The 13,089-nt window shown below is 41.4% G+C and overlaps 1 protein-coding gene across 1 annotated transcript in view; it reads right to left on the reverse strand.

Moving 5' to 3' along the window:
* Window positions 1-827: 827 nt before the first annotated feature.
* Window positions 828-13,089, reverse strand: part of LOC311581128 (solute carrier family 5 member 4B) — a gene marked incomplete at its 5' end in the record, with an annotated part of 53,174 nt that continues 40,912 nt past the window's right edge. Inside the window, 5 exons of the mRNA XM_084753156.1 lie at window positions 828-1,307; window positions 3,574-3,676; window positions 7,284-7,499; window positions 9,268-9,436; window positions 11,848-11,998. Of these exons, the coding sequence (XP_084609282.1) occupies window positions 1,093-1,307; window positions 3,574-3,676; window positions 7,284-7,499; window positions 9,268-9,436; window positions 11,848-11,998 (854 nt within the window). The 3' untranslated portion in view covers window positions 828-1,092. The remainder of the gene's footprint in view (window positions 1,308-3,573; window positions 3,677-7,283; window positions 7,500-9,267; window positions 9,437-11,847; window positions 11,999-13,089) is intronic.

The raw sequence follows: 13,089 nt of genomic DNA on the forward strand, positions 1-13,089 counted from the left end.
ATCACTGTGAGTTCGAGGCCAGCCTGGTCTACAAAGCAAGTCTAGGACAGCCAAGGCTACACAGAGAAACCTTGTCTCAAAAAACCTAAAAAAAAAAAAAAAAAAAAAGAAAAGGTTGTTATGTCCTAGTACAGATCAATTACATGGTGATGGCACAGGCTAACATTTTTTCTTTTTATATTTTAAACCAAACTGTAATATATGTAGTCAAATCCATTTGTTTCTATTAGAGTTAAATATTGAAACCCACACTAAAATGACCCATGAGGTTTTGCATAACTATGTAGAATTTAAAAATGTGGACTGGTGACCAAACTCTGCCCCTGAACAGCTTGCGTGAATATCAAGGAGCCACATAGCCTTTCTGAGACCGAGGCAAGAGAGTTTCCATTAAAGACAAGTCAAGCTTTTTAGTTCATTCACTGTTACAACATTTATACTCCCTTTTCAGGGAGGTAGAATAAACTCAGGGCAAATATACACATGCATTGCAAATATTTGTAAATATGGGTGCATAAGGAAGCTTGCCCCACGGAACACGTGAGAAGGAGGAAGTGTCCTGGAACATGTGCATAGAAGAAGGCAAATGTGGTTTGCAGTCATGTGATGCTAATTCTTTGGGGCCTCATATCATATCCAATGAATACTGAGTTTTCATACTTCATCAAGTTTGAAATAGTTAGATATCGATCAAAGGGTATAACAAAAAAATTCTGGGAATATATGTAAATTTTGGTGACTATACTCACTGAAGTTTACTAGGTCAGCGTATCTTAAATATTGTCACCATAAACACACAAAAGATGACCAAATCATTTGATGGGTATATTAACTTTATTATGATTATCATTTCAAAGTGTGAACATATCAAATCACCATTGTGTATATCTTAAATATATATACATTTCCATTTAAATAGAGCTGGAAAAAAATCTTTCAACTAATTAACACTAAGGCATGATTTAAAAAAAACAAACAAACAAGAAATCATGTGTATGGCAATCTAATTGCACAACATTTCCAATTGGTCATCTACCTTGTCACACAACAAACTTTATAAAAGGAAACTCAGTTCTTTGCTTCATTCAGGGTTCAGGCAAAATAGGCATGGACAAAGACAGCCACAGCTAGCAGGAGGATGGCATTGATGTTCACTATGTTTCTCCACAGGGGCTTCTCAGATGTGTCTGAGAACTTTCCCCTCAGGGCTTCTTTCTCCTCTTTGCTCAGCTTGGGCCCTGTATCCTGCAAACCACAGAATAAGCTGCACGCCCTCTTGAGACATCCGCGGGATTGCTCAGCAGCATCTGGAACAGGAAAAAGCATCAATAAACCATCACCTCAGACAGGAAATAGAAATCACTGTTGATGCCGTACAAATGTCACGACAACTTACAAGTGTCAGGGGACTCTATGGGCAAACACGGTTAAATTTGATCATAGAAAACTCTGCGTGGTAAAAACCCAATAAACAAAATAAAAAGGAGTGAAAACTCCCCTCCCCCCCCCCATGTGTGTGAGACACGTCAAAATAAGGTTTTAAAGATAGAAGAAAAGCACCAGCAACCTCAGGTAAGCACGCTAGAAGAAGGAAAGAGTTAAAAGCACAGTGACAGACGGGTCATGAAACCACCAAGAAAAGAAAGATTTGAACTCAATTACTGTAAGATAGTGGTTCCCACCCGTCATTTGTAAACACTTAAAATCTTATAATACTTGTGTTAGGAAGGCTGCGTGAAAACAGAACCCCTAAATGTTGTTGAAAGGAGATTTAACTCCCTACCAGGGGAACATGGAGACTGCCTCCGCCCTTCAGTCAGACTTGTCAGATACCCACCAAGGGTACAGTGGATCATACAGAACGTTTTGTTCAAAGCTCTTTGTTGTGGCATTGGAAAAATTAGGACATGTTTCTAAACAGTGTAATCTATGAAAACTAAAGACAAAACAGAAATCTATGAAATGTAACAAAAGTATTTTTTTCTTGGGAGAGAGTGGTAGAAAGCATATGACCTTTTTATCTAAAAAAAGAGGCTGAAAATTAAACACCCAACTCTCATCCAACTTAATGTAGAAATTATGTTTAATAGGGTAACCCCAAATACTGCATGTGGAAGGGTATACAAACGAGAAAAGGTCATGAAAGAAGATAGAAGGATAACATTGAAGAGAAACCAACCCGAAAGTTAGCTCAGTGCTAAGACAGATTAGCTTAGTCTTTATCAGGACTTAGGAAGGAATCTACCTGTCTCAGTGGAAGATGTGTACTAGAATAGTGAGGAATAAGGGTGGGAAGGAGTCAGACCTCACTCTCCACTCAACTGTGGAGAATGTTCCGTCCATTGGCTAGATCTGGGTAGGGGTTTAAGGTTTACCGCCTGTATTGTCCTTGGCTGGTGCCTTAGTTTGAGCAGGACCCCTGGGCCCAAATCTGCCTATCATAATGTTCTAGTTGTAGGTTTCTAGGACCCTCTGGATCCTTCTACTTTGCCATTCTCTCATGCTTCTCTCATCTAGAGTCCCAATAGGATGTCCTCCCCTCTGTCCCAGTTTCCTGGTAAGTGAAGGCTTTCATGGGACATGCCCCTTGGGCTAGTATGTAGATATAAGTGAGTATATACCATTTAAGTCTTTCTGCTTCTGGCTTAACTCACTCATTATGATCATTTCTAGCTTAATCCATTTGTCTACAAATTTCAGGAATTCCTTGTTTTTAATAGCTGAGTAGTATTCCATACTGCATATGTACCACAGTTTCTTTATCCATTCTTCTACTGAGGGACACTTAGCCTGTTGTTTCCATGTTCTGACCATGTCCCCTGGAGGGGGAGACCTGGTGGCACTCAGAGGAAGGATAGCAGGTTACCAAGAAGAGACTTGATACCCTATGAGCATATAAAGGGGGAGGAAGTCCCCCTCAGGCACAGTCATAGGGGAAGGGAGTAAGGGGAAAATGGGAGGGAGGGAGGACTGGGAGGATACAAGGGATGGGATACCCATTGAGAGGTAACAAGAATAAATTAAAAAAAAGAAGAGTGGGAAGGAGAGCGGGGCAGTGGTGGTGCACACCTTTAATCCCAGTACTTGGGACGCAGAGGCAGGCGGATCGCTGTGAGTTCGAGGCCAGCCTGGTCTACAAAGTGAGTCCAGGACAGCCAAGGGTACACAGAGAGACCCTGTCTTGAAAAACAAAACAAAACAAATAAAAAAGAGTGGAGAGGAGATGGTGTCAGACATTCAGGCATGACCAATCAAGACTGGTTTGTTGAGCAAAAAATGCAATTAGACACAGGGCAGTCTGTAATTAATTGCTATTTTGGCAACTGTTTCATGAACAGATGATGGATGGATGGGCAGACAGACTGGAGATGAATAAATGGACCTCACAATTAATGACCAGTAGCCCTGGATGTTGAACACATGTTTAAAAAGTTTTAGCTTTATAACACATATATGTTTAAATCTCAGAAGCTGAATGTAGTGGGATTAAAAGCAAACATAACCTATAAAAGCCCATATAGCCAAACCTTACATAATGTTCTTACATTAAAACAAACGTTAGCCAGATCATACCTTCTTCAGGAGCATCATCAGCTTCTTCCAGAGTTTCCTCCTCTGCATCTAAGTCAATCCGTTCTTCTGTGTTGTTCCAGAGACTCCAGCACAGGCGGTATAGCTAACCAGAGACAACACACGCATTCATTAGTGATGGAGAGACGTTTACAATGATCCCATGATAACTTGTTTAATGATTGGCTTTAAAAATCATGCCAGAACAGTACACGTTACAAGGAAAGGTCTCCTACAAATTCTCTCACCAAAACACACCAGCCATTTTGAGTTGTTTCTCTTTGTTTGGTTGGTTTTGGTTTTGGTTTTGATTTTGGTTTTTTGAGACAGGGTTTCTCTGTGTAGCCTTGGCTGTCCTGGACCCGCTTTGTAGACCAGATTGGCCTTGCACTCACAGAGATCCACCTGCCTCTGCCTCCCAAGTGCTGGGATTAAAATTGTGTGCCACCACGTCCGGCTTGTTTCTGTTTTTAACTCCAGCATTTGTTCACAACTCCAAGTAGTGTTCTTAGCCTCCTCTTTCTGGGTTTGTGGTGTGAGGAAAGGCATAGACTCAGCCATCCTACACAGGGCCTTGGCTGCAAGCCATCCTACACAGGGCCCGGCTGCAATTGCTGTTCTATTCCATCACACCTTTGTTGGTGCTGCCTCCTGATTGCTTTTGTTTGGTCTAAAAGTTACTTTTATACTATCAAATGTTTGTATTAAGTTTCTTTCCCCCTCGGGATCGGGATCTGTCATTCTTTGATAGTGTCTGTGAACTGTTCATGAATTCCACCTTCTCGTGTGCCTTTCCTCACTTGCTTGCCAACTTCTACCAACTATAATTTTAACTGTTTGGTATAATTTTGATTGTTATCTCTCATATAATTTATATCTTCATGTTTGTTGATTAATCCCAGCCCTTGGGAGGCGGAGGCAGGCAGAGGACTGTGAATTCAAAAGCAGCTTGTTCTAAATAGCAAAGTCCAGACCACAGGCCTACATAGTGATGAGACTCTGGCTCAAAAAAAAAATACTTTAAAAATTGAAAGTAACATATATACTATCATTTTTTTTGCAGCCAATTTAAGTCTCCTGCATACTAGTCTTGGGTTATTCTAAGGAAATTGTTTAAGTATCAATAGGTTTTACATTTATAATAATAATAATATTTTCAGCTATGTGAATTTTATCTATGGCTTTCTTCCATCAGTTGGTGGAGACATAAAAAATTATGTCTTTTATGTTATACTGTATATATCTTCTATGTTATACTATTATACTATAATAAGCTTTTAAAATAGCATATCTCATACTAAATCCTTTTGTTGTTTGTAGCCAGACTTTTGGCTACTTTGTGGGTCCTTGTGTCTTCCACCCTTATTCTACCCTTTCAACCCCCTAACACAATATAGGAGAGAAAAAAGGATGCAGGGGAAAGGGGGCACTGTTATCCTTAGGCTACTTCCTGCTGATTAGGGGTGTCCAGGTCCAAGTTTGGTCTTAGCTGTCAAAACATCTAATTTCTTCTCCTTCTTGTTTCTTCCTTGCATACAACTACTTAACAGCAACCAACAACCTCTCTGGTGGCCTCTAACATTTCTAAACCCTCCAGGATTCCAAATGTCACACATTCATAAAAACTATCTGTAGCTAGCCAAACTATGCCCCTGCTAGAGCACGAGGCAAAGCACTGTCAGCTGCTATGGACGGTCTGAAGGGGAGCCCTATAATTATATACCTGGGTTTAAAAATGAAAACACATTCTTATAATGTTTTTGTGTTTTTAAAGAAACCAAAAGTCTTAGTACAGTTGTTGTTGTTGTTGTTACCACGTCCTCTTTCAGAGTCCTTGAATTCTAGCCCTGCCCTGAATTAGCTTCCTCCTAGTCTTCCCCAAACTGTTACCTGGCGCATTTCATTACTGCTTTGCTACATGAGTTGGCAACAGTTTTCAAGGATATCTGTGAAATAGCTCTTGATACCAGATACCAGTCAGTCTACTTCAGAAGTTAGAAAACTCACAATATACCTGAACACCATCATGATCTCATTGATCCTTGAGACAAGTTCTTAAAAATTAGTAATAAGTTATGATTATTCCAATTGTCATATAAATTCACATGACATTTTCCTTTGTATGTCTGTGCTTTCTTATGTTTTTTTAAAAATAAATTCCACTATCAAATGTAAGTATTCAGTAACAAATTCTGGTAACATGTCACTAATAAAGTTTTTTTTTCTTTTCTTTTCTTTTTTTTTTTTTTAGCTGCCATACGTTTCAAGTTCCTAGTGTAAACATCTTGTACTGGCTACCCTTCACATATATATGTAAATAGGAACTACATTAAAGATTGTGAATGATAAATACAAGATTCATAGAAGTATTATTTATTATATGCTAGCAATAAACTGAACCAATGTTAGTAAATAATTAGTATACATATTTTCAAAAGACTAGTATTTTCAGGACTCCTACAATGTGCCCATTCTCCAGGTTCATTTGTTTGTTTGTTTGTTTATTTATTTATTTATTTTTGAGACAGGGTTTCACTATGTAACTCTGGCTGCTCTGGAACTCACTATGTAGACCAGGCTGGCCTTGAACTCACAGAGATCAAACTGCCTTTGCCTCCTAAGTGCTGGGACTAAAGGTATGTGCTACCATGCCCAAATTAGATTCATGTTTTAAGATTTTTTCTGTTTATACAAATGCACTTGTTTGTCTATATGTATCCAAAAATTATATTATAGAATACTATAACATTCTGCATGCCTTCTTCCTGATCAATCATGTTATGAACGTTTAAGTATATATTAGTTCTTTTTCAATATATACTTATGCTCTTAGTGATAAAAATCTGGATTGGTCTTTTTTTTCTATTAGAAACTTTTGAAGAGAAAACAACCATATTTTTCCTACTTTTGATATACTTTAAACAAGCTGATAAAGGTATAACTTTTTTCCCCTACCCATAGGTATAAGAATTTTAAAATTGGCAACTACAAATTGCCTTTTTTTTTCTTTTTTTTTTTGGCTTTTTGAGACAGGGTCTCTCTCTGTAGCCTTGGCTGTCCTGAACTCTCTCTGTAGTCCAGGCTGGCCTTGAACTCACAGTGATCTACCTGCCTCTGCCTCCAGAGTACTGGGATTAAAGGTGTGCGCCACCACCGCCCGGCTACAAATTGCCTTCTTACAAATAATAAAGTTTACATATTTACCACAATTGTGGATTGTGAGAATTTTCGCACTCTCTTACCAACATGAAACGTTATTTCTGGGGGGCCCTGGGGGGGGCAATTTGAACAACAAAAATGAGTATCATATGTTCCATCTTCTCATCCCTGTTGCTGTGTGCACTTTATCTCTGTTCAGGTTTTGGGTGTTGTTTGCTTTGCCCTAAATTGGTGCAGCCCATGTGCCTCTTTGGCTCTCTGGTGTTTTGTGGTCTCTTATGCAGCACCAAGCGCTGTCACTCTGGTGTCCTGAGGCAGCGGCGCAGAGTTACTCCCCAGCTGCGTCGGCAGGATTTTGAATTCCCAGCTCATTTCCTAATCTCACTCTCCCTCATCGTCTGGTGTTCTGCATACGCTAGGTAGGAAGCTGTTGCTTAGCTGGACTCTCGCTCTCGTGTGACAGTGGCCGCACCGCCTCAGCCTCTGCAGTAGCCAACAGTGGTAGGAAGAAATGATGTGTTCAGACGAGCGCGGAGTCATCGCTCATTACTCACGTGAACATCAGGGATTGGCTTCGTTAGGAAGGAGATTCCCAGGATTATGAATATGGACAGGAAAAACAGGATGATGGCAAAGTACGAATAGTGCACTCCGCAGATGATCTTGGGACAGTTACTGGGAGCCAAGCAGGTGCCTGTCCCATAGATAAACTCAGTGATCATACGAATCAGGCCTACCACAAGTCCGATCATTAGCCCCCAGAATGCTCCCTGAAGGAAAAGAAAAAAAGAAAAGTTACCATCCTGCTTCCTGGCTCCCTTAAGGAAAAGTCAAGAAAAAAAAAATTCAAAGTAAGGAAAGCTGAAATTATGTCTTTATTAGTGGAGTGTTGCTATCCTTGTTTCTTAGATACCAGAGTACCTTAAAACCATCTATGTTTATTTATGTCTCTGTGTGTGTGTGTGTCTATGTGTGTGCGTGCTCATCTGTGTATGCACCACATGCATGAAGTACCTGCAGAGGCCAGAAGAGGGAGCTAGATTTCCTGATGCTGGAGTTACAGGTGGTTAATGAGCTCCTAAGTGTGGGTGCTGGAAACCAACCTGGGTCCTCTGCAGGAGCAGCAGGTGCTCTTAACTTCTGAGCATCTCTCCGGGTCTCCATTGTGCATTTCTTTCCATTTTGTTCTATTCGTTATTGACAAATGGTCTTTGTGTACACTTACAGGGACAGCTGGCTTATATTATGATATGCAAATTATGGAATGATTGAAATGACTTAATTTCCATACCGTAGACATGTTTTCATTTTTTTAAACTCCAGAGCCCTGCTGTCCTCTCTAACCAAGGCTGAATTTTTCTTCACTTTTGCTTTTCTGTCTATAGATTTAAACCCGTGCTATTTATTTTGCTGAACGGCAGATCTATGAGTTGTACGGTTTTCAGGGCTGATAAGAGGTATGTTTGACAAGCCAACACTTTTCCTTTCTCTGAGAGATCTGTGGTGTTGGAAACAGGTGCCCTCGGTTCTGCTGTCAGGAGTGAGCAGGGCAGGGGGATCAGGAGTGTGAGCCTCAGACTGTGGGAGACTGCATCTGCATCCTAGCATCCTACTTAGTAAGCCATGGCTGGAAAGCCAGACATCAGCTTCTCCACACCTGTTCCTCACCTGAAGCCTCTGTTCATAGATTGGCCCTCAGGAACAGTTAATGGGTTAAGATAAAGGTCTACAAGAATCAATCACTTGGGGGCTGGAGAGATGGCTTAGCGGTTAAGAGCACTGATTGCTCTTCTAAGAGGTCCTGAGTTCAATTCCCAGCAACCACATGGTAGCTTACAACCATCTATAATGTGATCTCATGCCTTCCTCTGGCTGCAGGTGTACATGCAGCCAGAGCACTGTAAACATAATAAATAAATCAATAAATCTTAAAAAAAGAATCAATCACTTATAGGATAATAGTATTTAATATAATTGAGTTAATACTAGTGTGGCAGATTTTTCTTGTAAACAGTTTACATATCTTCTGTTTTGACCCTCTCAGCACTCAAATAAGGTAGGTTACTACAGTTGGTTTTATATTACAGAGTTGTATGATTTACTTGAGGTCAATATTATTATATGATGGAACTAGGACTGGACAGTCTTGAAAATGTGTGTGTGTGTGTGTGTGTTTAATATTTTACAATGTACAATGACTGTACATAGTTTGTGAAAAATGCTAAGAGGTTAATATGAGTGTACACTGCCTTGTCACATGCTTTTGTGAGGATTATAAATTGTGGCTTGCCACAACTGAAGTCGAAATGGGCCTTAAGTGATAGGCATAGGTTGGACAGAACACACTATGTTTGAGATAGTGTGTCACTGTGTTGCCCAGGTTGGTCTTGAACTTCTGAATTCAAGATGTCTTCCTGACACAAGCTCCTGAACAACAGATGAGGACCACTATGCTTGTGTAAAAAGAATGCCTTTTTCTATCCCGGAAAAAGTTCTAATTGTTCCTTCATCCTTACAAATCCTTATTTTTTTCCTTACCTGTTCATTGACCCTTTTGCAGAAGATGGCAAGCATGAAGACAGCACCAATTGGAGGCCCGATGTAGCTGGAAAACGCTGATATATAGTGGAACAGCTGCCCGCTTTGTGATGTCTGCACCACTGGGACCCACAGGATGCTGATGACGATTAGAACAATGCCAAACACCCTGCCGGGAGAACACAGCGGTCCAAAGAGTAAGCAAAAGCGTCATGTCATCTTCTGCCCTCTCATTGGTTTTTCTAAGCAAAGCCATGCTGCTTGACCTTGCAGGAACCCACACCATGCCCAAAGATGACCTGGTCGCAAAATGTCAGTGAGTAAACGTCTTTATGGTAATTAGCTGCAATACATTTATTTGTGAGATTAGCTTTCTGTTTTATGAAATCCACTCAAATTTCAGCAATCGGGTCCTCTTTGTCAAGGTATGCATCAATTAAAACTGATGATGTGCCGCACAGCAAGAAATGGTAACGCACACTTCCTAACCCCGAGTGTTTCAATAACTGACATGGATTTGTTTAAAATGCTGTTAAGAGATAAAAGATATAAGAGGCAGCTGTGGTCCATGGGAGATGACTTGCTATTCAAACCCTCATGTCTTAAGTTACTGTGAACAAGCAGTTTACTAAGTAAATATGGTGGTGGGGTGCCTGGGACACTAAGAGTTTGTCATGGGACAGAGAGACAAGTGTTTCATTTAAGCATTATAAATTGCTACAATCTCACAAATATTGGGGAAAATTCAAATAATAGGAAGTCTTTGTGTGATGCCTAGAATACTAAAGATTCAACCAGCCGTCCCCACCACATGTTGCCATCATGGGAAAGAGGTCACGCACTCTGCCCCTCCACTCTGCTTCAGGGCCTTCTGTCAAATTTCCTGGAGCTAAGCGAGGCCGCTTCACTTGCCTCGGTCATCTGACGACACTTGTGTTGTACCACCCGCGTGGGCTCCTCTGTGCTAACGTGACTCGGTGCCACGTCCTGTTCACTTACTCCTCCTGTACAGCAGAGGCCAAGCAGAAGACAGAGGAAACGGGGGCCTGAAAGTATCTAGAAATTGATCCTCGGTGATGGAAATGCTGTGACAGGTGTGAGGGTGACAGGTGGAATGGTGGGAAAATGATTTGAATATTAAATAAACACACATACTCATGACTGCGGATCCTGTAAGATGGATTCCCTATTGCTTCCTCCCTAGAGAGCCCAGGGGCTCCGTACTTCACCTTCTCCAGGACACATCAGGGATCTACAGACGTCGCTACATCCTCTTATCCTGCTCTGAATTTATTCCCAGGACTTATGGCTGTATGATAGAGAATGTGGTTGTTAATTATTTCCCTCACAAAATCATAAGCCTCATTAAGAAATTTTTATAAATCTTGTTTTTTTTTTTTTCCTTTTCGTATTTTTGTTACGTGAAATTGTAGGCTTTAGGTAGTATAGAGAAAACCCATCAATTTAATGGTTGAAACATTAACAGGATTTGTGCCTATGTTTTTTTTTTCAAGACAGGGTTTCTCTGTGTAGCCTTGGCTGTCCTGGACTCACTTTGTAGACCAGGCTGGCCTCGAACTCACAGTGATCCACCTGCCTCTGTCTCCCGAGTGCTGGGATTATAGGCGTGCGCCACCGAGCCCTGGGTGCTTATGGCCTGATAGAAGTACATGTGTACATACACTAACAGACATAGACAGAGACACTCCAGTCACATGGCCATGACAGTAAATGCTAATCTGTTACTATAATGGAAGCCTCTTCTGTGACTAAGTAAATGAATAAACTGTTTCTGTACAGTGCAACATGACTGAAGTCAGTTTGAACTGTTTGTTAGCTCTGGAAAAGTGGAACCCAAAACCAGGTTTGGGGTCCTAGTAATTTATTTCTTGACAAAAATTATGGTTACAAGAGCGTTCACTTTTTAAAAACATAACTTTGCCATGTATTTATGTTTCGTGCATCCCCTATATGTCTAACACGTCAATGTTTGAAACCTTTTACAAGATGGTATAACAAATAGATTCTTCTAGAAAATCATGAAGGAGAAAAGGATGCCATGTCAGTACTATTTCTTATTTCCTTTCACCTCACTGTCTTCAAGGCCCCCAGGCTGCTCAGGGCCTCCTGGGTTGACACAATTCTCCAAGCAGCCCCATGGACTTTGTCTCTTTTTTAGGGTCTAGCTCTGTTTAGCTCAACCTTAGTGAACGCAGTTGTTAAGTTTCTCTGAGTAGGTGTGTGGATGAAATGATTGGTCATTTCCACATGGTAGCATGGAAAGTGTAAGGGAAATACATTTAGCTATCAGACTTACGGTGTGAAGTATATCTCATTAAACATGAATGGATGCTTTAAAAAGCATAAGCTGTAGGGATAATGAAAAGGGGAAAGAATAAGTAAGTATGGCTACAACTCTGTGTCTGTGGAGGAAAAGGTCGAGTTGAACACTCCCTAATGGGTCTTCCCCGTTGTAAAACTACATTTTTAGTTTCTCTGAATCCAAAGAGCGGTGATCTGTAGTTCCTGCCTGTATCCACCCTCCTCAGAGGAGTCTAGGCAGAGCCCGGGTTCCCTCACCGTCCAGCTATCATGAGCTCTCTCTCTGATGCCTTCTTCCTCATCTTGATGTAGAGGTCCATGGTGAAGAGCGTGCTGGCACTGTTGAAGATGGAGGTCAAGGAGCTCATGAGAGAAGCCAACATGACTGACAGCATCAGGCCTCGCAGTCCTGGGGTCAGGAGGGGGTCAAGCTCTGGTTAGTCAGGATGTCATGACTTACGAGTAACTTGCTAAATCAAAGAGCCATTAGGGGATAAAACTGTCACTCACAGAGCTATTAGCTAATATAGTTATCAATGCACACCATCACTGAACTTTTAAAGGTTCTTGGAGATTTAATCAGCTAAAGCACACAAAAGGTCTAGAAAGTTCCTGAAACACAGTAAGGTGTCAGTGTGTGTTGGATGCTGCGATTATTCATATAAAGCGAATACATCATTACAGAATATTTATAACAAGTTTTAATCAAATTAACCATGCTTGAATGTAAAAACAAATCCTCGATGCTTAATCTGAGAGTTTAATTTTAGAAGTACAAAGCTTTCATGTGGCTGGTTAGCATCTGTGGCTTAAAGTGAAAGGGGACAGGGGGCGTGGCTGGGTTATCTTGGTGGAGATCTGCCACCCTCTCCCCAAAAAATGAAAAAGAGAAGGCTTAGCATGCTGTTCCACTGCCGGAGTTTGTGTGTGTGTGTGGGGGGGACTTAGCTCTCTTGAGTGTTACTCCCTCCCCCTTTCCCTTCCTGATCCCTCAGAGCTCCTGCCTCCCTGCACTCTCCCCTCAGCTTCCCCTTGAAGGACCCCACCCTGAGTGGATCTGTGGAATGGGTCATCTGCCAAGTGCCCTTTGCCCTAGATTCCTGCTGTCCCTTGTCTTTAGATTCCCTCTAATTTCGGGGGAAGACCAAATGGCCTTCAACAGACAATAGGAAGAGATAGCCCTGCTGCTTAGCCTTGAGTCTATGCAAATATCCACTATGACAAAGTTATCACTCCTGGGAGCAGGCCTTGGTCTCAGGAAGTGTTGGAGGTTGGTCTGATGCACTTTGATGAAGATTGCTTGTACCTTGCCTAAGAGCTTATTCCCGTTTGACCAATAAAAAGCCATCACACGTGGGCAGGGCAAATGGGTAGGCATGGTTCCCGTGCTTTGGGAGACAGAGAGAATCTTGGGAAGAAGGGGAGACCCAGAGGGGAAGAGCAGGGGAGTGAAGGCTGCCATGGGTTAGGTGCAGGAAGAATCACCTGGCCGTCCTGGAT

Source organism: Acomys minous, assembly GCF_964271855.1.
Source record: "Acomys minous genome assembly, chromosome: 13".
Lineage (NCBI taxonomy): Eukaryota > Metazoa > Chordata > Mammalia > Rodentia > Muridae > Acomys > Acomys minous.